This window comes from Mustela nigripes, chromosome 13 (genome assembly GCF_022355385.1).
Source record: "Mustela nigripes isolate SB6536 chromosome 13, MUSNIG.SB6536, whole genome shotgun sequence".
Classification (NCBI taxonomy): Eukaryota; Metazoa; Chordata; class Mammalia; order Carnivora; family Mustelidae; genus Mustela; species Mustela nigripes.
Window position 1 is genome coordinate 37326794 of NC_081569.1, and position 27944 is coordinate 37354737.

General features: G+C 36.1%; 1 protein-coding gene across 7 annotated transcripts in view; it reads left to right on the forward strand.

Annotated features, from left to right (window-relative positions):
• The window catches only part of TCF12 (transcription factor 12), a 389941-nt gene that overhangs the window by 158615 nt on the left and 203382 nt on the right, over nt 1-27944 (forward strand). For 6 of the 7 annotated variants that reach the window (XM_059371992.1, XM_059371995.1, XM_059371994.1 and 3 more), the window contains exon 4: nt 4389-4462. In XM_059371992.1, coding sequence (XP_059227975.1) covers nt 4389-4462 — 74 coding nt within the window. Of the gene's footprint in view, nt 1-4388; nt 4463-12494; nt 12557-27944 lie in introns of those variants that run through there. The other variant, XM_059371998.1, reaches the window with a different exon arrangement.

Sequence of the window (27944 nt, forward strand, 5' to 3'; positions counted from 1 at the left end):
ACTAAAGACGGTAGCAACAGAGAGGAAGCAGATAGACTAATATCTGAGTTCTTCATAGAAAAGAGGATACTGCTGTATGTTAAACTTTACCAGGAAGTTTGCTTGCTTCTCCAAGAATTTTGCTCTCTGACACCTCAGAAACTCAGTTTTTACCTCTTATTCCTTCTCCAGAGTCCTACCTAGCCTCTTAAGGAACTTCCTGTGTATGTAGTGACTTATGATTTGATTTTAGTTACTTTTCCTATTAAATGAGAAGGTAGCGAATTGTTATCTTAAATTTATAGACCCTTGTGTTTTTTATGTAAAAAATTTAATGTTCTTTACTGGAAAATATTAAAAATAGTATGTATACCTATTGAAACTGGGCCTGTGGAATCAAAATATATATTAGATTGTATTTAATTGATTCTATATAAAAAAGCTGGTATGTAAGAGAATCTGTATATAAAATACTGAAAAAAGCAAAAGGTTATTTAAATCTCTATATTAAATTATTGATTAACCCTTTTAATCTTGTTGACTAGAAATAGAATAATTTATTAGAAAGTTAAAACTCTAAGTATTTTTACCACTCAGTGATTGTCAAGCTTTCTCTTACATCTAGTAGTTTAATCTTTTAATCGAGGAACTAGCTTTTCTAAAAATTGTTGACATTGGAATTCATAGACTAGAAATGGGAAGATAGAAAATACATGGCAGGGATGGTACAGATGTATCTTAATAGGAATGTTTTCTTCCTAATCACTGTATTGCAACTGTATTCTATTTTCCTATTGATAAATAGTTCTTTAGATTTTTATCAATTTGTCTAAATTTTGGTCAGTTTGTACAGTTCTGTATTATTTTCTGTGTATGATTTCTTTTTTTCTGCTTACCTTGGTCTTATGGCTGAAGCTTTGGAAAGGTTATTATTCCTTTCATATTTCTGTTTGTACAGCCATTGTCTTCAGCAGAAAGGAGTCATTGATGCTGAAAGATGACTCTTGACTTTGTCAGTGCCAGCCACGACCTTCTCAGAGACTGGATATGTTAACAATAAAACTATAGAGCTCTGAGTTTCAAACCACGCCAAATCCTTGTTAGTCTTTAGCATCCTTTGAATCCCCCTGCCATGTCCAGTATCACTGATATGTCACATTCCTTAGCTGTTAGCTTAATTATCATCTCTTTTAATTTCATTAAATCTTTGCTCTTCTTTTACACTGTGGGAGTAATTAGTGTCACTTAATGAAAATTGAGTATGTGTTTTCACAGAATTTCATATATCTTTTAAAAATCTTGTCTGTGATGTTTTCTATAGCAAGCACTTATCTTTTTTTTGTATTTTCTTTTACGGGTGTATGTTAATAACACATAGACCTCATATTTATTTCTCATATAATATAAGACCGTTCAGAGTCGTAAAACAAATTATGGTCTGATTATTTTCATTAGGCTATAAGTTTCTATTCTGTGTTCTGAACTTTAACTGAAAGTAAGATTACCTTCCCCCTCCCAGCCCCACCATTCTTTTTTTTCTCCATGGATTTGACTACTCTAGGCACTTGATATAAATGGAATTGTACAGTATTTGTTCTTTTTGTGGTGGTTTATTTTGCTTAACATAAATGTCTTCAGGTGCATTAAGGTGTACCGTGTGTAAGAATTTCCTTCATTTTTTTTAAAGACTTTTTTATTTATTCGAGAGACCGTGACAGGGGGGAAGGTCAGAGGGAGAAGCAGACTCCCTGCTGAGCAGGGAGCCTGGTGTGGGACTCGATCCTGGCACTCCAGGATCATGATCTGAGCCTAAGGCAGTCGCTTAACCATCTGAGCCACCCAGGCTCTAGAATTTCCTTCATTTTTAAGGCTGAATAATACTGCATTTTATGTATATGTCACATTTTATTTATCCATTCATCTGTCAGTGGATACTTGAGTTGCTTATACCTTTTGGCTATTTTAAATAATGCAATAGAATAGGGGTGTACAAATATTTGAGACCCTGCCTTCAGTAGTCAATTTAAGTTTGTATTTTACTTTGGCTATGTAGTATAAAAAAACTTTACCTATATAGAAAAACAGTTGCAAATGGGAAGTATGATTTAAAAAATTAAATTTTCAGAAAATTATTTGCAGTTTCATAAGTAGTTTTTTTATTATAGGATTTTGTGTGTTAGTAAGTAGCCTTTTCTTGGATTGGGTCTCATAGGAATTCTGACTGCTATTCTACAGTGTTGCTTACAAAGAAAATGCTTGGAATATAGCCCAAAGTAATTAGTGATACTGGAGAGATGGTAACAAAGTATATTTTTTGTGATATTTCCCAAACTTGTAAAAGAATCTTTCCTAAATCTAGAATTTTACTAAGAATTATCCAGGCATGAACAAAACACTGTGTATTTTTGTTTAGCATCTCTCTTTGTTTTCAAAGCTTCTGGTTCACTTGAAATTATGCCTAGAGTGTTTTCTGTAGTAGGCACCCATCTTTTTACTATGGTGTTTTTAAAAACTTTTAAAAATGTACATTAATCACTTAATACAGAAAGTACAGGTTCATAAAAAGAATAAATTAAGGTCCTACTAGCTGATTTAGTGATTAGTAAATTCTACTTTGGAAAGTGAGTCCTCTTCCTGTTTGTCACCTATCCCTTCAGTTGGCAGTTCTGTCCCTGTGAAAGAGTGAGAATCATGGCTAGTTACTGGAGAATTTGTGGTATTTAACTCACTACAGACCACATTCTCATCTAAATCACAGAGGATGTCAAGGAATTTTTTTTTTTTTTTTTTTTAAAGAAAAGGAGGTTCTAAACTTAGTAGAATGTTGTCTTTGGAACATCTTGAGTTTTCTTATGAAAGCATGAAGAAAAGTCAGCTGTTCGTGTTTGTAGAAAACTTGGAAAGGGTTGGGAAAGCATACACTGCTTGGGGTCAAGGATGAAAAGGACTGGTCCTTGAAACAGCAAAGGGAGAGATACCTAGATTGAGAGGTCTCTAGCTCTTTCAACTTTTTCTAGGGAGTGGCAGGAAGGTGAAAATAATGGAGCCAAACCTTCAGAAGGTACATTAAGGAACACAATAAATTGATTTTTTGTTAATCCTTTTTCACTTTGAGTTATCCTTTGCAATTTTCATAAGAGTAGATCTACTTGGGGCTCGTGGGTGGCTCAGTCATTAAGCATCTGCCTTAGGCTCAGGTCATGATCCCAGGGTCCTGGGATGGAGAGCCCCACATCAGGCTCCCTGCTCAGCAGGAAGCCTGCTCGCCCCCCTCACCCACTCTCCCTGCTTATGTTCCCTCTCTCGCTGTGTCTCTCTCTGTCAAATAAATAAATAAAATCTTTAAAAAAAGAGAGAGAGAGACAGTAGATCTACTCATTTAAAATCAGATTTTAGAGGAGATTTTACTAGGATGAGTTGTCACTACATTTTTATTAGTTTTAATGTAAATAACATTGATTTGTTATGATTTGGTATAGTTTGATTTAATTTGATACCTTCAGTTAAGAATATCTAGTCAATGTCGTATTAGAAACTAATTTTATTAACTTGACTTAATTTTATTAACTTACTAAAATTAAAATTTTGTTAACTTATTAACAGTTTTCCAAATTGTTTCATTCTTTCTTTCTTTTTTTTTTTTTTAAGATTTTATTTATTTATTTGACAGAGAGAAATCACAAGTAGATGGAGAGGCAGGCAGAGAGAGAGAGAGGGAAGCAGGCTCCCTGCTGAGCAGAGAGCCCGATGCGGGACTCGATCCCAGGACCCTGAGATCATGACCTGAGCCGAAGGCAGCGGCTTAACCCACTGAGCCACCCAGGCGCCCTCTTTTTTTTTTTTAAATAGAGAGGGAGAGGGGCAGAGGGCAACAGGGAGAGAATCTTAAGTAGCCTCCATACCCAGTGCAGAGCCCAGTGTGGGGCTTGATCTCACAACCCTGAGATCATGACCTGATCCAAAATCAAGAGTCAGCCGCCTAACCAACTGAGCCACCCAGGCTTCCCAACTTGCTTCATTTTCTAAGGCTTATCCATAAGAACTAAATTCTTCATATTTTCATGTAGACAGCACTAAACTATAGAAAGTTGGGGGTTTTATCTACTTTTAGAAGTAGCAGTGGATGTGACAGAAATGTGGAGACCTAGATATGCCCTATTTTGAAGCCTCCAAAGATGTTTTGGTTCTGAAAGTCTGCATTGTTCAAAAGGAGTTGTATGGAGCAGTGATGAATACTTTCTGAGGTAGCTTATTTTCTTCAGATTTCTGAGACAAGAATTGGTTGGTACACAGTGAGTTCCATACAAATGCAAATACTACTTGCTGACTTGTACTCTCTGCCATACTGTATGAAAACAAATCCATCATAGCCTTTTGGATTTATATCTTTCACTTTCTTCTCTCCTTAGGTATGGATGAACGAGGAGGTACAACATCTTGGGGAACAAGTGGTCAACCAAGCCCCTCTTATGACTCATCTAGAGTAAGTTCATTCACCAACCCTTGATTAAAACTATAAAGTAATTTGGCAGAATAAGTAAGACTTTTCATATATGAGCTCTGTTTCTTAAGAGAAATAAATATTAACATATTTACATGGGAATACCATAGAATTATGCAGAACCCTTGTGGTAGATTTAATTTTTTTTTATATTTTAATTTATTGTCATACTTTGGGAGTTTATTTTATTTCTTATAATGAAGGAAATGTTCTTGGTGTTATTTCTATACCTGGATTACCTGCAGTACTCTTTACTAAAGCTGGAAGAATTTGGAATGCCTCACTAAGTATTCTTACCATACATAGTCATTTTTCTTTCTGTATTGTTTTCTTCATGTATTACCTTTAGAGAGATGGCACTGACTTTCCAAATACCAGTTTCTAGTCTTTCCTCTGTCCTTCTTGTTCCAGTAGTAGTCATCAGCCATTTATACCAGGGATTCTATAGCCCTGTCTCTTGGAAGCATATCAAAACAGACATAACAGATGACATTTCTTGGTTGGCAGTTAAGAGAAAATAGGACCAAGCTAGTGTTTTATGCTTGGAAAGGTCAAAAGGTTAGAACTTTTTTTTAATCAATAAACAAACAATAAATCCCCCAAAAGTTTAAAATAATAAGACTGAAATATTAAAAATTAGACCAAAGAATTATCAGTAAAATTAAACTCTGTTCCCAGAATCCACAGTAAATTGGTGAGGTTAAGGGATAATTTTTCAAAAATGTTATGCTTTGCATGAACAGTGAATTATTTACTTATCTTAGAATTAACCAGTAGAAGATGGAGAAGCATAAAATTTATGGATACTTAATACTGGAAGCAAATTGGCATAAATGGAAGGAAACAGTATGTGATTGGAGTTCTTAGTGTCCATATGGGTTATGCTGCTTTGTATTAAAAAAGCGCTAAGTTAAAACATGTGGTTTGTTACTCTCTTTGGCTGTAGCCTATGTTTAATTTATTTTAAATACTTTGGGAAGAAACAAAATAGTCATGTAGAATCCAAAAAGATACATAGAGAGACAATTAAACATGGTTTTTAGTGTTTTCCTTTTGGGACTCATTGCTGAGAAAGCTGGGTTGTAGTGTAAAGAGCACTGTCTCGGGCACCATAAGACTTGGGTTTACTGTCAACTCGGTGGTGAAATCTCGGACACCTTATTTTATCTTGGGGATAGTTGAACTGGTTGATGTCCAAATTTCCTTCCTTTAAAAGTTTTTGATGCTTTAAATAATATGTGAATAGGAAAGGTAGGTTTCCTGTTTTAATTGCTAAGTATGAATTTTATTTATATAGTGGAGAACAGAATACTGTTTATTAATATCGGATTATTTTCTTTCAAAGTCTTGAGTTAATGTGTGATAACATTATTTCTTAAAATACATTAAATGGTGCCTTTGTACCTTATGTTTCCTTTCAGACTTCAATTTCTTTTCTTACTTGAGTGCTAAATAGTATTCTAGGATAAGGGAACATAATAGTATATCCAAACATTTACATATTTCATGACTGTGAAATTAAGTTTACCTCTAGAGATGGACTTCAAAGCAAATCTTCCTTTTCTGTTTTGCTATTTGATAGGTGAATATGAAATGCTATTTTTTACTCTTAATTTTTTGAGTGTGTATTGTATACATTGTAAATTGATTTAATAGTAAACTAGTTTTCTCTTTAAAAACACAGATTAATCTTTAGCTATTCCCAGTCTACCATACTATATATATATATATTTTTTTTTTCCTTTTTCTTCTTACCAGTCTACTGAGATATCAGATAGAGTGGTGATTTAATGCTACCATTTATTTTTATTCTCATTGAAATCTACTCTTCCACTCACTTTGCTTCTTCTGTCCTGGTCATGATTTTGAACTAAAATGGTTTAGTTATCTAGTTAAGAAGTTATGTTTCATTTATAATTTCAATCACTTAAATTCCCTGAACTCTTTTCACCAGGGAAAGACATTTATGGTTATCTTTGAAGCTGCCCTCAGCACTCCTTTATAGGAATGTTACCAACTTTCTGAGTTTAATTGTTAAATGTCATCTTTTAAGTTGACCATTTTTTTTCACAATCATAAGTATAGGTGGATATAATTTTGTTAATAAGAATCTCGGTTTACCAAAGTATTTATTCTACTGAGTATCATAGTATCTTCAGTTTTTTAAATTCAGGAGTAAATACCGATATTAGCTATAAATGAAATTTGATGCATTGTAAAATTATTAACAAGTCAATGTAAACTTTAATGAAATTGCAGATACTTTTGTAGAAATTATATTAGTGACATTTATTTAGACTTTACCAGTATAAATAATAAATTTCCATCACAGCAAGTTGCATCATTTAAAAAATAATTTAGTTTTACATTCCTGATAGAAGATTTTTTTATTTTACTTTTTGTAAAGTTTGAAAATACTTAATAGGCCACAATAAAAAGTATGTAAACCTGCAGAATGAGTACTTTGGTGGGGTTATAAAGTATATGATTGTAGTTTTGTTGGATTCAACTGAGTTGCTGTTCTCCCTCCCTGCCTGTCTCCCCACCCCCACGCTAAAACTGTAAGGGGGAAAAAGAATCATTTTTTGTGTTACTGTATTATTTGGCACATGAACTCTGTTAAATACTACTCTATTAATGTATTTCAACCCTGCATTTTACTGTATAAGATTGGTTACACCAAATCATGTAGGTTGAACTTAATATCTGTTTAACAATGTTTTAAAGGGAATTTTTGCTTTGTACGCTTTTTGCCTAATTGGAACTGGCTTTAAATCTAACAAAGAGGGCGCCTGGGTGGCTCAGTGGGTTAAAGCCTCTGTCTTTGGCTCAGGTCATGATCCAAGGGTACTGGGATCGAACCCCACATCAAGTTCTCTGCTCAGCAGGGAGCCTGCTTCCCTTCCTCTCCCTCTGCCTCCCTCTCTGCCTACTTGTGATCTCTGTCTTTCAAATAAATAATATCAAAAAATATATTTAAATCTAACAAAGATAGCATTCTGCCCTAATAACCTTGATATGTAAATGAGATCTACCAGAGTTCTCTGGTTAAGAGGCCACAACTTCTCATCAATGTAATTAGTCTTATATGTATTCTCTCAGAAGCAGGAAAAGTCAGTCCAGTCTGCCCTATTTTTCCCAAATTCACAAGTTAAGTAGCCTTACAGTATGCAGGTGATTTGTTGAGGTCTGGTTATCAGAACTATCCATAGCACATGAATCAAGAAAGAATTTTTGATAGGCAGACACAGAAACAAATGCTGTACCTAATAGTGGTTACAGAAGAAATGGTAGACATGCTTAGCATTCTTAACAAAATGTGGAGATGAGACAACCAAGTTTGAGACACTCATAAGGAAGTAAGAGCATTTGTGGCATGTACCTCAAATCTACCTTTGTTAGAGACGTGGTTTCTGCACTGTTGACCTACTGCCTGCCTTTGCAGAACAACATACACAAATGAACAGAAAAAGCACCATCATGGTGTGAATAGCACTTATTTTCAGAAATATGTGAGAAGTCGTGTTTGAGGTTAAAGCACCAGAGATTGAATAGAGCAGTTAAGATCTCAAATAGTTTAGATGTGAGCAAGATGTATAGTTCCTTCTTTCCCTTAGTTTTTATCTTTTCCTGCAAACAAGTGTTTTCTATATTTGACATTGCACCAGGCATAAAGGGCAGAGAATACCATGATTTTTGTTATTTACCATCACATCAGTGCTTAATTCCAGTTCCAGACTTTCCCCCCCTCCCCTTTAGAAGGCAGTCAGTGGTCAAGACCATAGACTCTGGAGCCAGAATGCCTGGGTATGAATCCAGTCTCTGCCACTTACTACCTGTATGATTGTGGACAAGTTACCTAAATCTGCTGTACCTCAGTTCACTCATCTGTAAAATGGGGGTAATAACTACTTCATAAGGTTGTCATGAGTTTTAAATGCATGTAAATCTATTTTTAAATGAGATAAGTCTGTGTAAAGTGCTTAGATCAGTGTCTGCTACATAGTGGTGTGTAAGTGTTGGCTTTAATCTTATGTATATCAGAATTTATTAACTAGATCTATATGTAACAATCAACCAAATTTAAATGAAGGAATACATTTGCAGATGTGCTACTTCCTAAGTGTAATGAGTAAGAAGTATTTGCTGATTCTGTTGTGGCCGAATATACTTCCCTTTAGATTTGTGAAAGGCATAGATAAAATCTATTTCCTTACCCTGTCAATTATCTATTTCTTTCTTAGGAAAGCAGAAGTCCTGTGATAAACTTAGATATAAAAGTTTTACTCTAATACAAGGCTTTTTACATAATGGATGTTCTATACATGTTTGCTGAATATAATCAAATTTGGGAAGAATTGTTAGATTTACTAAATTAATTGTGTCTGGAGATGGAGAAGAATCAAAGTTGATTTATGATGAAGTTCAAAGTTTGAAGTCAGTGGTGGTGGTATTAATGGTAATAGGCTTCCTTTCTCCTATGCTTAACAAATTACTGTCCTGATTAATGATACTACTTATTGAAACATTTTATTTAAGATCGCCACCTCTGGAGAATTGCATTTTGTTACTTTGGACAAGTTACTCAACCTCTTTGTGGCTCAGATTTCTCATCTCTAAAATTATCATAATTTTACACATACTTTGTTGGGTTTGAGTAAAGATGAAATGTAATAATAGCTATGAAGTATTTCATTTCATTTATTAATACAATAAATGAAAGCTGCTATTACTATTATTACCATCATTATTATTATTCTCTCCAGATAATGAGTACTTCATTTTTCTTTTTCTTGGTTGTACTTCCTGCTGTACAAATTCCATTTCTGAAATGTTGTGTGATCATTTTAGTTCATGGAAATTTCAAGGGGCCATGACATCTTGGTTTTCCTGCCCTCTCAGCTCTGCAATCCAACCTAGGCCAAGCTCAAAGTACTGAAGTACCATTGGGGTTTGCATCCTAGTGTTATGGCAGGGCTCACAGGAAATGGGAGATGTCTTCCCACTGACATTCTTTCCCTAAGATACAGAATTTTTCATTCCTCCCTTTAAAAAGTAAGAGAGATCAGTACCACTAATAGAACTTATATTTATATTTATAGGCATCAGCAGTGACTAGCAGTGACCAGCAGTTGGCATTTTAATTGTGAGCATTTTTCAGGTTATAATCTGTTGTAGTTATTTTGAGGGAAAGAAGCAACATTCAGTTACATGAGTTTGACTGCTTATATTTTCAGTGGCGAAATTTCTACCATGGTTTCCCCTTCTCTGTATAAAATACAGTTTGCAGATTGAAACAGTCATGCCTGTGTTGTTCTTCCTTTCCTCCCCATTTTGCAGTATCATAGAATTTCAAAACTAGAAAATGTGCTAGCTCTCTATGTCCAGTCCTTTAATTGTATAGTTGAGAAAACTAAGAGAATTTGAAATTTGGCTAGGTTGAAATAGGTGGTGTTGATACAAAATACACATAAGATTTGGCTAGACAATTTATCTAGTTAATGACAGACTTTGGTCTAGAACTCAGATATTCCACATTCTATACAGTTACTTTTTAACACCCTTACCTTAGTATTTCCCAAGCCAAAGAAGAAGTGTCTTAAATTTTTTGCCACATACGGAAGGAATGGAAAAGAAGAAGAGAAAGCTGAAGAAAAAAGAGGATCTGTGTTTGATATTTCAGAAGAGGACATGGGACATGATATAATTAAAAAAAAAAAAAAAAGTTTGCTAGCCTGTATAGTATATTGTGAGGCAGACAAGCATAGGATTTAAGAGCTTGAACATTGAAATCAAGTTGTGTGGGTTCTATTTCTGGCACTGTTTCCTAGCTGTATGACTCTAAGCAAATTTTTTCTCTTTGCCTCAAATTTTTTTTTCCTTTTCCTTTTTTCATTGATTGAAGGGAGGTGGATACTAATAGTAACTACCTTAGCAAAGTTCCAGACTCAAGCCTATTAGTGGAGAAGGGGAAAACCAGTTATGTGGTGATGAGTTGGCTTTAAAAAACTACGTTTGCCGGCTGTCTATGACTCAGCACAAAATAATTTCAGACTTTTAATCAAGAAATAAATAGTAGGTATGTTTTGAGGTCTTTTGTTTTAATATATACTCTGACTTTCTGCTACCTGTTACAGTGTGGTAGCAGGGTGAGTGTTCATCTTGTTTAAAAAGCACCAGCAGTGGTCATTTCTTTGGCTGTTTATCAGGAATATGCATGGATGGCAGCCTGATAGACCCAAGTCAGGTAGAAAATAAATATGAGAGTACAGAGATTCAGGAGTTGCTCTAGCCTTCTAAGATTCATACTCAAAGCCATAGATTGGGTACTACTTCCTTTGGATAAGGGAAACAAAAATAAGTAAAAATTCAACTAGAATGGACACCTGGCTTTCAGATTCTATGGAAACTAAACTGAGTCTATAAGGTATTGTGAATGAGTTAAATATTACCTCTCTAGCTGCTCCTAGACCATTTCTGCCTGATGTAGCTAAAGTGACCTTTAATTCTGCCTAGCGTTCTCTCCCTTCTTAGCAGGCATTCAGTATCTTTTCATTCATGTGGCTGAGCTTGCAAACAGCCATTCTATAGTTGGGTGGATAGCAAGTTGGAGATGAGATAATAGAGCCTCATCTGTGTGCTATTTATACATAATACACAGAAGTTCTTCTGACCCTAAGAAGGGTTATACTGGTTATACTGGCCAGAGTATACTGGAGAGACTGATGAGTATTTCATTTACATTTGACCATAGAGGCCTAGGAATATCTAGGGATAGAGAGAACCTGTAATTTCCTTCTCCCAGTATAGCACAGTGGTCTGAGAGCTACCTTTGTAAATAAGGATGGTAATGTTGTCATTCTGCTTTTTAAGGAACATGAGCTTACTTTGGTGCCCCAGTTTTAAGATGATGAGATTTATAGAGGCACTCAATTTCTCCATCATTAATAGAGCACAAAGTATTTCTTAGAGTTCAGGAAATAATGGTTAGAAATACAAGTCATTTTTGCCTAAAGAGTTAAATAAATTATAAAACTTTAACTCTTAAGGCAGCAGTGAAGAAGCTATAATTGTTTGGCAACAAGTAGTTAATTATCAAATTAATTTCATTAGTTATAGGAGATAAAGAGATTACTTTTGGTGATTGGGAAAGAGTGAAGAGGAAGTGTTTGAGTAGATCATTGTAGGACAAACAGTATTTGTATGAATAAGATTAAAAGGAAGACAGCTTTTGGAAGTGTGGAATGATGAGACCACAAGTACAGAGCCCTCAAAATCACGAAATTCAGTAAAGAGTAAATGATCTTGCTATATACACATATAATGTGATAAGGCACGTAACCCTGTTCAAGAAACATAGTCTGTCCTTTGGCAAGTTAGAGAGCCACTTAAAAATAAATTTTTAGGGAGGGAATGACACAAAGGATTTTGTGAAGATCAATATATTGTGGAATGAGGGATGGATCCAAAGTAAAAGAGTGACAAGAAATAGGATGATCTGGAAAAATACTACTACATAGGCCTACTTGCGATGAAATGAGACAGATTAGGATGATAGGATCAAGACCACAAAATAATGGAAAGAGGAGTGGTGTCTCAAAGGAAAAAAAAAAAAAACACCAAAACTGGCACATTGGCAACTGAGGAAGATATAAAATTGTATATATTCACTCTTCCCGTGTTTTATTCAGGTTTGACAAGGTAGCTGCAGTTGTGTGATGCAACTACCAGATTGGTTATAATAGTTTCCCTTATAAATAGGAAAATCCAGTTGTGTGAATAAAAAAATAAATTTTTACTCATTGTCCTCCATTGATAGCATTGATGGGTAATAAAGTTTAGTGCTACTTTCTCTTCTTTAGAGTAGATATTTTCTCTAGTTGTTTATTGTTTGCTATTGTTTTTATTTTCAAAGGGGAAATGGTGTAGGTTTTATAGCTACTACAAGTTCAAATGCAATAATTAGAAAGGACACACAAATTTTGAAATAGTATTTTATGCCTCTTGATCTCAGGTACAAAACACGAGATGAAGCAGTTAAATAGCAAAGCAAGACAGGAGGGACAGAGAATTAAAGTAAGTGTTTTCTATATATTGCATCTATGTTCCCATTAATCTCTGTTTTGTTATGTAACTGCTCCTTCTGAATGTTCTGAATGTGAAGAAAAACTATGGATGAGAAAAGGGTGCATTTTAAAGTTAGGTTTAAATAAACCCATGAGGGAAAATGTTGTGTGTTACTCTTTCTATTCAAAACAACACCAACTTGTAATCTTAGTTCTTACATAAGGAAAATATTGGGTTAGGATGATGTAAGCTCCTTTAAATCTCTTGCTACCATTTATTTATTTATTTATTTATTTAAAAGATTTTATTTATTTATTTGACAGAGAGAAATTACAAGTACACTGAGAGGCAGGCAGAGAGAGAGAGAAGGAAGCAGGCTCCCTGCTGAGCAGAGAGCCCGATGCGGGACTCGATCCTAGGACCCTGAGATCATGACCTGAGCCAAAGGCAGCGGCTTAACCCACTGAGCCACCCAGGCGCCCCGCTATCATATATTTAAAATGAAAGAAATCACACAGCTATCAGGTTGTCTACTTTTCCGTTTTAAGATCTAGGCAGACCTATTTTTTTCATTTACCTGTTCTTCCAGGGATAGTATGCAATCAGATACTGTCACATAGCTTTTGGAACCAGCCTTTAAGTCGGTTTGTCACCTCACTGTTTTAACTTACTTTGCATGCCTGTCATATAACATCTTTATCAGGACTGATCTTTACAGTTCTTACTTTAAAATCTTATCATTATTTAGTCTAAAATTTTCTTTCAATTAACGTATAATGTATTATTTGTTTCAGGAGTACAGGTCTGTGATTCATCAGTCTTACACAATTCACAGCACTCACGATAGCACATACCCTCCCCAGTGCCCATCACCCAGACACCCCATCCTTCCCACTCCCCTCCCCTCCAGCAACCCTCAGTTTGTCCCTCTCTGGTTATGTCTTGTTTCATTTTTCCCTCCCTATTTAGTCTTTAAATTAACAGATGAGGGGCACCTGGGTGGCTCAGTGAGTTAAAGCTTCTGCCTTCGGCTCGGGTCATGATCCCAGGGTCCTGGGATCGAGCCCCACATCGGGCTCTCTGCTCAGCGGGGAGCCTGCTTCCTCCTCTCTCTCTGCCTACTTGTGATCTCTGTCTGTCAAATAAATAAATAAAATCTTAAAAAAAATAAATTAATTAACAGATGAAAGTCAAAACTTACTACTCTTTGAATATCTCCTATGTCCCTTTTTGTAATTGTTGAGGTCTTATTTCTGGCAGCTTTTTAAATTTTCTATAGATTCACATATTTCTTATCCATAAGAACAGAATGGAAGGTAGATTTGGGCTGGATACCTTTCTAGGTCCACTTAGCCTATTTTTTGTTAAAAGCAGTAATCATAACTATCATTTGTTACAATATCATTTAAAACCTTTCACATGTTCCCTATTTTAAGCTTCACACCAGCTACCAAAAAGCCATTTTAAAAATCCTGTCCATTTTAGAGGTGAGGAAATTGAGGTTCAGAGAAGGTGAATAACTTAACAGATATTAAACATCCAAGACTAGTAGCCAGGCAGTAGGGCTCTTAAGTTAGTCTTCCCTTCTACCATATAACTTGCCAAAGTATACAAGAAACCCGGAAACAGTTGTTATTCCTCCTGTTCAGGACTTTAAAGACAGATATTCTGCAAGTTTTAAGATGATGGTACTGTCATTATTTCTTAGAAAAATATTATTTACATTTTATACTTAAAAAATATAAGTTCTAGAATCAATTAGGTGAGTTTCCTTCCTGGTTCACCACTATATCTGACCTTGGAAAAGATAAGATGCTTAATTCTGAGCCTCAGATTTCTCATCAGCAAAGAGATTTATCTTGTAATGAGTGTGTGAGAATTAACACAAGAAGTTTTAGAAAGCACAATATCTGGAATTTATTCAGTAGTCTGCAAGTGTTCCTCCTCTTACATTCAGTGTCATGAAAAATTACAGATCCATTTTGATACAAAGCTTCATAGGAATTACACCAGTCTGAGAGGCTTCTTAGAGAGGTCACTATTCCTGGAGTATGTACTGAACAAGATGAGGGACCTGCTGCAGTTTTTAAATGACCAACAAGAGGTTCTGTAGGTCAAGAAAAGTGAATTGTTCACAAAACTGAAACTATTGGAAAAGTTTATTGCATTATAGATTTTGGGATTTAGAGATTATTGGGAAAAAATTGGGCAGCCCGGATTTTTATGAATATAGATTCTTGGTAATCTATGTTCTTACAATAGGATGTATAAACTTCAGTTCCTCAAATTTGTTTGAAGGGGTATCTACTCCACAAGGTAGTTATGAGACCTAAATGAGCTTGTGTATGTCAAAGACTTAGCATGAGAGATTAATTTTAATTCCTTTTGTGATGTACTTTTGTCATGTATTCTAACATTTTTATTTTGCAAATAAGAAGTTTGGAGTGTTTTTCAATGCATTGAGCTGATACTTAAACCTTTGTGCTGTCAAATGGAATAATTACTTTCATATGGTTTTATATTATAATGTGCTACTTTTTGCATGGAGCAGATCTTTTTCTTGGTGTTTAATATAAGAAGTTACTTAGTGGTTAGCAAGAAAGTATCATCTGTCCTGTAGGCAATTATCTGCTCTGTATTGGTGATACCATTACATCTCATTGAGTTTATAGTTTTCTGAGTTCTTGCTCTTTAAATATTATTCTTGATTTCCCATTAACTTTACCTTACTCTCTTAGATCACTTTTTACTCAGAATCTTTCTTCACAATTTGGAGTTCTGCAGTCTTCTCTTGGGCTTGTACTCTTTGTAGGCTGTTCACATGGAATGCTTTTTTTGCTCAGTTCTTTCATTCATGCAGCATTTATTGAGATTCCATAATTTTCTGGTCTCTGGAATAGGTAAACAAAACAAAATGATGAGTCCATACTGTCTGGGCAAATGAGTGTTCATTCTCATGGGAAAAACAGTTTATTATACTATATGGTGATAAAGGTTATGATAATGATGACCCAGGGAGAGTAGAAGCACAGAAATTGAAGCAGAGTTTGGTTATGAAACCTCTAGGGCATATCAGTCGAAAATGGTAGTCTGTTTTATAATACAAAGAACAAAGGACTCAAACCCAGAGACTTCTTCCTTTAGACAAGTGAGTTTGATCAAATGTTACTTATGCTGGACATTAGTTCATAACATGTAAAACAAAAATTTTCATCAAGATCATGGTTTTTCAAACTGTGCTTAATAAGATATTAATAAGTAATATGTAAATAGAGAGCTCATAGTCCAATATATTTATGTAATGAGTTAAACAAAATTAGACTCCTTTGTTGGATTTATCAGTTTTAAATAAAGTATTGTAAATTAAAATTCCTTAAGAAAGGAATAGAATACACTTATCACAGTTTTTTCCCCACCATGGAATCCTTCCGCATTACTTATGAATTGAGTTTGATTGCTAGTAATAGTCTCAAGAAATAGTATATTAGATGAGATACATTTAATCATTAATTTAGATATGTGATCCATTGTGAGTTCATTTTTGTAAAAGGTGTAAATTAAGGGTTAAATGTGTTTTTTTTTTTAAATAAAGCTCTCCAGTTTTGTTACCATCATTTATTGAATAAGATTATCTTCCCCGTTGAATTCTCTTGTTTTCTCTGCTAAAAATCAATTGACCATGTATGTGAGGGTCAATTTCTGAACTCTCTTTTGTTCTACTGATTTTTCAAAGTCTTTACACCAATACCATAGCATCTTGATTACTGTACCTTTAAAATAAAATCTTCAGGGGTGCCTAGTTGGCTCAATCAGTTGGGCAACTGACTCTTGGTTTTGGCTCAGGTCATAATCCTTGGGATGGTGGGATCAAGTACAATGTCAGACTCCATACTTGGCAGTGGGGAGGAGGGTTCCTGCTTGGGATTTTCCCTCCTTCTCTCTCTGCCCCCCCACCAAGTGAATGAATAAATCTTTAAAAAACAAATAAATAATAAAATAATCTTCATGTCAGGCAGTGTAAGTTCTCCAACATTGTTATTATGTTTCAAATTGTTCTGCAAATTCTAGGGACTTTGCATATAATTTGAAAAATTTTAAACCCGCATATCAGTTTTTAAGCATTTTATTTATTTGAGAAAGAGAGCATGAGCAGGGGCAGGAGAGTGGGAGGAGCAGAGAGAAAGGGACAAGCAGACTCCCTGGTGAGCACAGAGCCTGATGTGGGGCTCATCTCAAGATCTTGAAGTGAGCTGAATTTAGACATTTAACCAACTGAGCCACTAAGGTGTCCCCTGTTTCTATAATTATGAGGTTTTGGTTGGGATTGTGTTGAATTTATAGATCATTTTAAGGGGAATTGATAACAATGTGGAGTTTTCTAATCCATGAATGTGGTATATCTCTATTCAGTTCTTTAATTTCTTTTAGTAATGTTTGTAGTTTTACTGATCAGATCTTGTATATCTTCTACTTAGTTTATCTCTTTCATAATTTTTGATTCTAGTATAAATTTTTTATTTCAGTTTCTGGGTGTTCATGTCTTATATAAATGTGACTACAATACATTTTTGTATATGGATCTTGTATCCTGTACCTTGCTAAACTCACTAGTTGTGGTAGCTCTTTTGTACATGCTGGAAGGTTTTCTATTTGGATAGTATGTCATCCGTGAATGAGAGTAACTTTTTCTTTTCCAATCAGGATTTTTTTCTCTTCTTATTGAGTTGCTTATGGTATCTTCTACAGTATTGAATAGTAGTGATAAGAATGGTTAACTTTACCTTGTCCTTGAAGTTGGGAAAACTGCATTTCACCATTAAGCATGATGTTATAAATTTCCTTGATGTTATTTATTAGTCTGAGGTCAATCCCTTCTATACCTAATTTTTTGAGAGTATTTATCGAAAATGGACTTTGGATTTTATGAAATTTTTTTCCACATTTATTGAAATGGTAAAATTTTTTAGTGTGTTACTCTAGGAATTGATTACTATTTTAAATTTTAAACCAACTTTGCATTCCTGAGATAAATGGCACTGGGTTATTATATACTGTCCTTTTTATGTATTACTGAATTATTATTAAGATGTTAAGAATTTTTATATTTGAGTAATACTGATCTGTAGAATTTTTTTTTTTTCTGGTTCTGTGTCAGAATTTGGTGTCATGCTAATATGGGGTTCGAAGAATGAGTTGGGAGGTATTATTCTTTAACTTCTTGAGGAAGATGTGTAGAATTGGTATTATTTCCTCTTCAAATGTTTGGTAGAATTTATCAGTTAAGATACGTGAACCTGGAGTTTTTTCTGGGGATGATTTTTAATTACAATTTCAAATTTGTGAATAGATAAAGGACTACTCAAGTTACTTCTTGAGTGAGCTTTATTAGTTCATATATATATTTTTTAGATTTTATTTATTTATTTGACAGAGCTCACAAGTAGGCAGAGAGGCAGGCGGGGGTTGGGGGGAAGCAGGCTCCCCACTGAGCAGAGAGCCCAATGTGGTGCTCCATCCCAGGACCCTGAGATCATGACCTGAGCTGAAGGCAGAGGCTTTAATTCACTGAGCCACCCAGGTGCCCCTAGTTCGTATATTTTAAGAAATATGTCCATTTGTCCATTTTGTCTAAGTTGAATTTATTGGCATAAAGTTTGTAGCATTTGTTATCTTTTAAATATTTGTGTTAATTATCTTTTGAAATAATCAAAGTACCGCAAATTTAGTGTCTGTCTGAAAATAATACACATATATTGTCTCTCAGTTTCTATTCATGAGGATTGGGCATAGCTTAGTTTGGTCCTCTGCTTCAGGGTCTCTTACAAGGTTTTAAGCAAGATACTGGTCAGAACCAGAGTTCCATCTGTAAGACCTTTGGAGAACAATCTGCTTCCAAATTCATATTTGTTTGTAGCTATTAGCAGGAAAATGCATTCTTCATTATCTTGCTAGCCAGGCCTTTCCATTGTGGCAGCTTACTTCATCAAAGCCAGCAAGTAAGGAGAGGTCTGCTTAGCTAGATTGAAGGCACAATATTATGGATCCTAATCACAGAAATGACATCATACACTTTTGCCATACTATTTTGGTTAGAAGCAAATTACTAGGCCAGCTCACACTCTGGGGGAATGATTTATATAGGGGGTATGAATACCAGAGATCACTGAGGGCTATCTTAGAGTCTACCTGGCACAGTATTTGTAGAATCTTTAGTTACAGTCCCTACCTCATTCCTGATATTATCAATGAATTGTTTCTTTTTTTTTTTTTTTCAATACGGCTAGAGGCTTATCATTTGACTGATGTTTGCAAAGAACTGGTTTTTGGTTTCACTGGTTTTCTCTGTTGTTTTTCTGTTTTCGGTATGTTTGACTTCTGTAACTCTTATTTTGAATTTAATTTGTTCTTTGTTTTCTAGTTTCTTTTTTTTTTTTAAGATTTTATTTATTTGAGAGAGAGAGAGCGAGCATGAGGAGAGGAGAGAGGGGTAGAGAAAGAGAGAGAAGCAGATTCCCTGCCGAGCAGGAAGCCTGATGCAGGACTCCATCCCAGGATCCTGGGATCATGACCTGAACTGAAGGTAGATGCTTAACTGACTGAGCCACTCAGTACCCCTGTTTTCTAGTTTGTTCGTTTATTTCCTTTTTTTTTTTTTTTAAGATTTTATTTATTCATTTGAAAGAGGAGACAGAGAGAGCACACAAGCCAGGGGTAGAGGGAGAGGGAAAAGCAGACTTCCTGCAGAGCCAGGAAGGAGCCCAATTTAGGGCTCCGTCCCAGGACCTGGAGATCATGACCTTAGCCAAAGGCAGACACTTAACCTTATGAGCCACCCAGGCAACTTGTTTTCTAGTTTCTTAAGGTATAATTGAGCTCATTTATTTGAGACCTTTTATCTCTTCTAACAGGCACTTTATTGCTGTAACTTTTCCTCTGATCATGCTGTTGCCTGCATCCTACAGTTTTTACTATGTTGAGTTTTCATTTCTTTCAGTTCCAAATATTTTACAATTTTCCTATTGATTTCTTCCCTGAATACTTACTGAGAAGTGTGTACTGTTTGATTTTGAAATATTTGGGGGATTCTCTAATGAAACTTTTTTATTGATACTTAATTTAATTCCATTATGATCAGGAAACATGCTTTAGTCCTTTGTGTAGGTTCGTATTCCTAGCTGGTATTATTTTTCTTATGATTAAAGAACTTCTTTTAACACTCTCATTGTGCTTGTCTGGTGCTGATGAGGTTTTTCATCTTCTCTGTGTCTGAAATATTCTTTACTTTTCTCTGGTATAGAGCTCTAGGTGGAGATACATCCCTCTTCCCTAGTAGTCATCAGCAATCCTTGGATTCACTCTTCAGGAATCAGTACTCTGTGCTGTCCACGTCTGATGTCTCAGAACTGCTATTTGGTTTTTTATTGTTTCAAGTGTGAGGGTTAATCTGGTTACTGTTACTCTATCCTGTTTGGAAGTGGTAATGGAAATGGAAACGATCTGATAAGAGCCAAGAACCCTAGGAGCAACATACATGAGTGAATGGAGAAACAAAGCCTGCACAACAGCTCTTTCTGAACAAGACTGAGAGTACTGGGGATATTTCAGAAAGCCCTGGAATTTTGATACCTGCTTATTATTATGTAATTGCTTTCCTTACTACCAACTGTCTCCAAATAATTGTCTATTGATATAATCAAAAGCCAAAATTTGTTCTTTAATATAGTAAGATTAAATAACTGCCATCAGGGGTGCCAGGGTGGTCAATTGGTTGGGCTACTGCCTTGGGCTCGGGACCTGATCTGGAGTTCCAGGATCGTGTCCCGCACTATTCTCCCGGTTTAGTGGGGAGCCTGCTTCTCTCTCTGACCCTCCCTGCCCCCATGCTCTCTCTCTCTTTCTCTCTCATTTTCTCTATCCCAAATAAATAAAATCTTTTAAATGAACAAACAAACAAACAAATAAATAAATAAACAAACTGCCACGAACCAGCTGTGTGATGTTAGGAATGCCCCTTGACTTCCCTGAATCTTTTTTCCTTTCTGTTGAAATGAGGTCTCTGTTATAAATAGTCTTCAAGTAGGGTTTCCAGATTGTGACAGTACTAGTTAATCAGGATTCATAATTTATTTAAAAATATAGTGAATAGTCTATTCCAGCAATTTATGTAGTATGTTCCAAGGGCCTCTCTGTGTCTCTGCGACCCTTTAGAATGTTTGCTAGGTTAAAACTATTCTCATACAACTAAAACATTCTTTGCCATTTCAGTCTTGTTCTTTCCTAACTGTACTCTGGAGTATGCAAATGCTACATGATATATGATAATGTTTTTGCTCTGAGTTCTTGTGTTTTTAATTTCTCAGGTTTGCTTTCTAATGTGGCAAATATCACTGAATATGTTCCACACAAACAAAGCTCCTTCAGGTTCTCAGTATTTTTTTTTTTCTTTTTTAAAGGTTTTATTTATTTACTTCACAGAGATCACAAGTAGGCAGAGAGGCAGGCAGAGAGATAGGAGGAAGCATGCTCCCTGCTGAGCTCGATCCCAAGACCATGAGATCATGACCCGAGCCGAAGGCAGAGGCTCAAACCTCTGAGCCACCCAGGCGCCCCAAGTTCTCAGTATTTATTAAGATAAAAAAAAATTTTTTTTTTAGGGCGCCTGGGTGGCTCAGTGGGTTAGGCTGCTGCCTTCGGCTCAGGTCATGATCTCAGGGTCCTGGGATCGAGTCCCGCATCGGGCTCTCTGCTCAGCCGGGAGCCTGCTTCCTCCTCTCTCTCTCTACCTGCCTCTCTGCCTGCTTGTAATCTCTCTCTGTCAAATAAATAAATAAAATCTTTAAAAAAAAATTTTTTTTTACAGTTTTTAAATTTTTTTTTTTTAATAAACATATAATGTATTATTAGCCCCAAGGGTACTGTGAATCGCCAGGTTTACACACTTCACAACACTCAACATAGCACATACCCTCCCCAGTGTCCATAACTCCACTACCCTCTCCCTACACCCCTTCCCCCAGCCACCCTCAGTTTGTTTTACGACATTAAGAGTCTCTTTTGGTTTGTCTCCTTCCCGATCCCATCTTGTTTCATTTATTCTTTTCCTATCTCCCTAAGCTCCCCCATCCCCTATTGCATCTACACTTCTTTATATCAAGGAGATCATACAATAGTTGTCTTTCTCCAATTGACTTATTTCGCTAAGCATAATACCCTCTAGTTCCATCCATGTCATCACAAATGGCAAGATTTTATTTCTTTTGGTGGCTGCATAGTATTCCATTGTATATAAATACCGCATCTTTATCCATTCATCTGTTGATGGACATCTAGGTTCTTTCTATAGTTTGACTTTTGTGGACATTGCTGCTATAAACATTCTGGTGCACGTGCCCCTTCGGATCATTACATTTGTATTTTTAGGGTAAATACCCAGTAGCACAATTGCTGGATCATAGGTTAGCTCTATTTTCAACTTTCTGAGAACTCTCCGTGCTGTTTTCCAGAGTGGCTGCACCAGCTTGTATTCCCACCAACAGTGTAGGAGGGGTCCCCTTTCTTCGCATCCTCACCAGCATCTGTCGTTTCCTGACTTGTTCTGGCTGGTGTGAGGTGGTATCTCATTGTGGTTTTGATTTGTATTTTCCTGATGCTGAGTGATGTGGAGCATTTTTTCATGTGTCTGTTGGCCATCTGGATGTCTTCTTTGCAGAAATGTCTGTTCATGTCCTCTACCCATTTCTTGATTGCATTATTTGTTCTTTGGGTGTTGAGTTTGCTAAGCTCTTTTTAGATTTTGGATACTAGCCCCTTTATCTGATATGTCATTTGCAAATATCTTCTCCCATTCTGTCAGTTGTCTTTTGGTTTTGTTAACTGTTTCCTTTGCTGTGCAAAAGCTTTTGATTTTGATGAAGTCCCAATAGTTCATTTTTGCCCTTTCTTCCCTTGCCTTTGGTGTTGCTCCTAGGAAGAAGTTGCTGCGACTGAGGTAGAAGAGGTTGCTGCCTGTGTTCTCCTCAAGGATTTTGATGGATTCCTTTCTCACATTGAGGTCCTTCATTCATTTTGAGTCTATTTTCGTGTGTGGTGTGAGGAAATGGTCCAATTTCATTTTTCTGCATGTAGCTGTTTTCCCAATACCATTTATTGAAGAGGCTGTCTTTTTTCCATTGGACATTCTTTCCTGCTTTGTCGAAGATCAGTTGACCATAGAATTGAGGGTCTATTTCTGGGCTCTCTATTCTGTTCCATTGATCTGTGGGTCTGCTTTTGTGCCAGTACCATACAGTCTTGATGATGACAGCTTTGTAGTAGAGCTTGAAGGGACAAAATATTTTTTTAAGAAGAATAATTTTGTACAAGTCCTGAGACCAGAGAGATTTTGAGACCTCAAAAATGGCTTGTCTAATGGTAATTATTCTCTCTTTAAGTGTGTACTCTATTACCAGATTTCTTGGTGCTGGAAATGAAAAAAATCAGTGACTAACATTAAGTCATCTACTATCATAGTTCCCAAGTTTAAATCAGTTCTCTACCATTCACTGACTTTGAGAAGATTAAATTCTCTAAGACAAAATTTCCTCAGTTTTAAGATGGGGAAAATGGATCTTCTATAGATAGTGGCACATAGAAGGCACTCAGTAAAATTTAACTGTGATGATTATGATGGCACCAGAGGTGTATGCTTGTTGACAGTTTTGTTTTCTAGTTAGCAACACGTTTCATTATGCTTTAGGGCATTTTTAGCAAATCTGCCTTAGAGTGCTCCTTCTGTTTTGATGGTCTCGTTGGAGGTTGTGCTGATATATTACCATCTCTAAACTATTCTTACTCAACTCAGGAAGTTTATCTTGGAAGTTTGCACACTGGCTTGGGCATCATTTAAGATTTTACTGGTTATGCCATCTTGCCCATTATACTAATTAGGAAGTCTAAGAATACAGATCAAACCTTTGGAAGCTGTAATGTGACTCATCTCAGACTCAGACCTCATGCAGAAGTTACTCATTTTATTAAAATGTTTTTAGGTAGTGTTTCTTTTTTTTAAACTATGAGCTCCTTACAGTTAAAGACTTACTCATTTTTGTATCAGTCTGATTAATTATTGGCAGTATTACTGAGGTATACATATGCATTGTCACTTCCATATGCATGATTTGATTTAATTTCTTTAATTTTATGAGTAACTGGATTAAAATGGTATGGAAGACAGGTAAAATGGATAGATTATAGGGAAGAGGATAATGAGAAGGAAGTCAAGAGCAGGAAAGAAAAAAAAGTCCCTCTCACAGAAGTGTCCATAAACATACTTGAGTCCATCTAGGTAAGAGTTGATAGTATATGTTGAAAACATAAGAACTCAAAGCAGAGAGCAGAAAAGAAGAGAAAATCAATTTCAGTTATTGCTCTAAATGAAACTGTCACATTTGATCAAGATTCAGTTTGTGCCACAATTAGTCTTAATATTTAAGTGGCACATCACCCGGTCTCTCTTAGGAAGTATATTTAAAAAGACTGGTAATACTGTGAACTGCTGTTGATTAGCAAAGGGATCCTGGTCTCCTGTTTTTCTATGTATCTGAAAATGTTGTATTGTGTGCAAATGTAGTTATAAGCTTATATTTTTAAATTATTTGAAAATACAGTAAAACTATTAGTTTGGATTGCATGTCTGAAATACAGTATAATTTTACTTTTAAAGAAGTAACTGTCTCACTTTTTTTACTTTTAATTATGTGTATTAACCAGACGTATTCTAGTAAAGTAATGCCATTTAAACTTGCCTTGTCAATTTTATTTAATTGGATAAATAGAACACACACACACACACACACACCCCAGAATAGAGTTTTCCTCTGATAATGGATCAGATAGCTATTTGTGTTGTTATTTACTAGATAAAAGTTGTTGGTGTTTTTTAATATTGTAGTGTAGTGAAGAATACTATCTTTGTACAATAGAATAGCCATGGAGTGAGATGCTTACTCCAGGGTGCATGGTTTTTTGGTTGAGTAGAAGAAGGATGGAACCATTTTATTACATTAATTTTATTCTTGAATTCACTTAATTTGGTTATTTAAATACATGTATGATGTGAGTGAACTAAGATGTCTGGAAACATGAATAACCATAAGAGTTCAGCTTTTAGTGATTTTAAAAAGTCGGTTTGTCCATATGGAAATCTAGAATGTGTCCCTCAAACTGGTAAATGAGTACTCCCCCACAGGTCATTCCTCAGCAGTATGTTAGAGTTGCTTGGAGGCTTTCCTGATTAGGCAACTGATGGAGGAGATAGCTCTACATATTGATAAGCTGCCAAACATGCAAGAATGAGGGATGGATTTTTTGTTATAAAAGGGCCATGAAAATGGGAGAGGTAATGTATTTAGAACTTAATTCCTTTGATATTCTTAACTATAAAGGCTAATCTGAAAGTTTACTTAAATACGTCTTTGAAATATTAACATATTGATGGAGATCTGATTCTGAAGCTGCAGATATGGTCATTTACAAATATAATTTTTCAAAGTACTTAAACTAAAAAAAATTAGAAGCCTTCTCAAAAATACTTTGAATGCTAGGGGAGGAGTCAAGATGGCGGAGAAGTAGCAGGCTGGAGATCAGCTAGCAGGAGATCAACTAGATAGCTTACTTCAAGATTGCAAACACCTACAAATCCATCGGCAGATCGAAGAGAAGAAGAACAGCAATTCTAGAAACAGAAAAACAAACACTTTCTGAAAGTTAGAACTGGCGGAGAAGTGAATCCAAAGCATCTGGAAGATAGGCGGGGGGGGGGGGGAGGGCTCCCGGCAAACAGCGGAGCAAGGGAGCACAAAATCAGGACTTTTAAAAGTCTGTTCTGCTGAGGGACATCGCTCCAGAGGCTAAACCGGGGTAAAACCCACGCGGGGTCAGCATGGCCTCAGGTCCGCAGGGTCACAGAAGGATCGGGGGTGTCTGAGTGTCGCAGAGCTTACAGATATTAAAACGGGGAAGCCGGCTACAGAGACAGAGCCAACAGTGAGCTCACAGCTTGGGGATACCTTGAACCGGTCGCAGGCTTGGGGAGCTCGGAGTACGGCCGGAGGTCATGCAGACGGGAGTTACTGGGCGCTGTTCTCTGAGGGCGCACTGAGGAGTGGGGCCCTGGGCTATAGGCTCCTCCGCCAGAGACCAGAAGGCCGCCATTTGTATTCCCGTCCTCCGGAACTCTATGGAAAGCGCTCAGGGAACAAAAGCTCCTGAAAGCAAACCCGAGCGAATTACTCAGCCCGGCCCCTGGTAAGGGCGGTGCAATTCCACCTGGGGCAAAGACACTTGAGAATCACTACAATAGTCCCCTCCCCCAGAAGATCACCAAGAAATCCAGCCAAGACCAAGTTCGCCTACCAAGGAGTGCGGTTTCAATACCAAGGAGAGCAGCAGAATTCCAGAGGAGGAGAAAGCAAAGCACGGAACTCATGGCTTTCTCCCTCTGATTCTTTAGTCTGGCAGTTAATTTAATTTTTTTTTCTTTTTCATTTTTTTTCCTCTTCTTCTGCTAAAATTTTTTTTAACTTTTACCCTTTCTTTTTTAACGTTTTTTAACTAGTTTATCTAATATATATATATATATATATTTCTTTTTTTATATACTTTATTCATTTTCTTTTTTTAATTCTTTTGTTTCTTTCCTTTTTTCTTTCTTTCTTTCTTTCTTTCTTTCTGAACCTCTTTTTATCCCCTTTCTCCCCCTCACAATTTGGGATCTCTTCTGATTTGGTTAAAGCATATTGTCTTGGGGTTGTTGCCACCCTTTTAGTATTTTACTTGCTCCCTCATATACTCTTATCTGGACAAAATAACAAAGTGTAAAAATTCACCACAAAAAAAAAAGAACAAGAGGCAGTACCTAAGGCTAGGGATCTAATCAGTAGAGACATTGGTAGTATGTCAGATCTAGAGTTCAGAATGACAATTCTCAAGGTTCTAGCTGGGCTGAAAAAGGCATGGAAGATATTAGAGAAACCCTCTCGGGAGATATAAAAGCCCTTTCTGGAGAAATAAAAGAACTAAAATCTAACCAAGTTGAAATCAAAAAAGCTATTAATGAGGTGCAATAAAAAATGGAGGCTCTCACTGCTAGGATAAATGAGGCAGAAAAAGGATTAGCAATATAGAAGACCACGTGACAGAGAATAAAGAAGCTGAGCAAAAGAGGGACAAACAGCTACTGGACCACGAAGGGAGAATTCGAGAGATAAGTGACACCATAAGACGAAACAACATTAGAATAATTGGGATTCCAGAAGAAGAAGAAAGAGAGAGGGGAGTAGAAGGTATACTGGAGAGAATTATTGGGGAGAATATCCCCAATATGGCAAAGGGGAACGAGCATCAAAATTCAGGAGGTGCAGAGAACACCCCTCAAAATCAATAAGAATAGGCCCACACCCCGTCACCTAATAGTAAAATTTACAAGTCTTAGTGACAAAGAGAAAATCCTGAAAGCAGCCCGGGAAAGAATTCTGTAACATACAATGGTAAAAATATTAGATTGGCAGCAGACTTTTCCACAGAGACCTGGCAAGCTAGAAAGAGCTGGCATGATATATTCAGAGCACTAAATGAGAAAAACATGCAGCCAAGAATACTATATCCAGCTAGGGTATCATTGAAAATAGAAGGAGAGATTAAAAGCTTCCAGGACAAACAAAAACTGAAAGAATTTGCAAACACCAAACCAGCTCTACAGGAAATATTGAAAGGGGTCCTCTAAGCAAAGAGAGAGCCTACAAGTGGTAGATCAGAAAGGAACAGAGACAATATACTGCAACAGTCACCTTACAGGCAATACAATGGCACTAAAATCGTATCTCTCAATAGTTACCCTGAATGTTAATGGGCTAAATGCTCCAATCAAAAGACACAGGGTATCAGAATGGATAAAAAAACAAAACCCATCTATATGTAGCCTACAAAAAACTCATTTTAAGCCCTAAGAACACCTCCAGATTTAAAGTGAAGGGATGGAAAAGAATTTACCATGCTAATGGACATCAGAAGGAAGCAGGAATGGCAATCCTTATATCAGATCAATTAGATTTTAAGCCAAAGACTATAATAAGAGATGAGGAAGGACACTATATCATACTCAAAGGATCTGTCCAACAAGAAGATCTAAAAATTTTAAATGTCTATGCCCCCAACGTGGGAGCAGCCAACTATATAAACCAATTAATAAGAAAATCAAAGAAACACATCAACCATAACACAGTAATAGTAGGGGACTTTAACACTCCCCTCACTGAAATGGACAGATCATCCAAGCAAAAGATCAACAAGGAAATAAAGACCTTAAACGACACACTGGACCAGATGGACATCACAGATATATTCAGAACATTTCATCCCA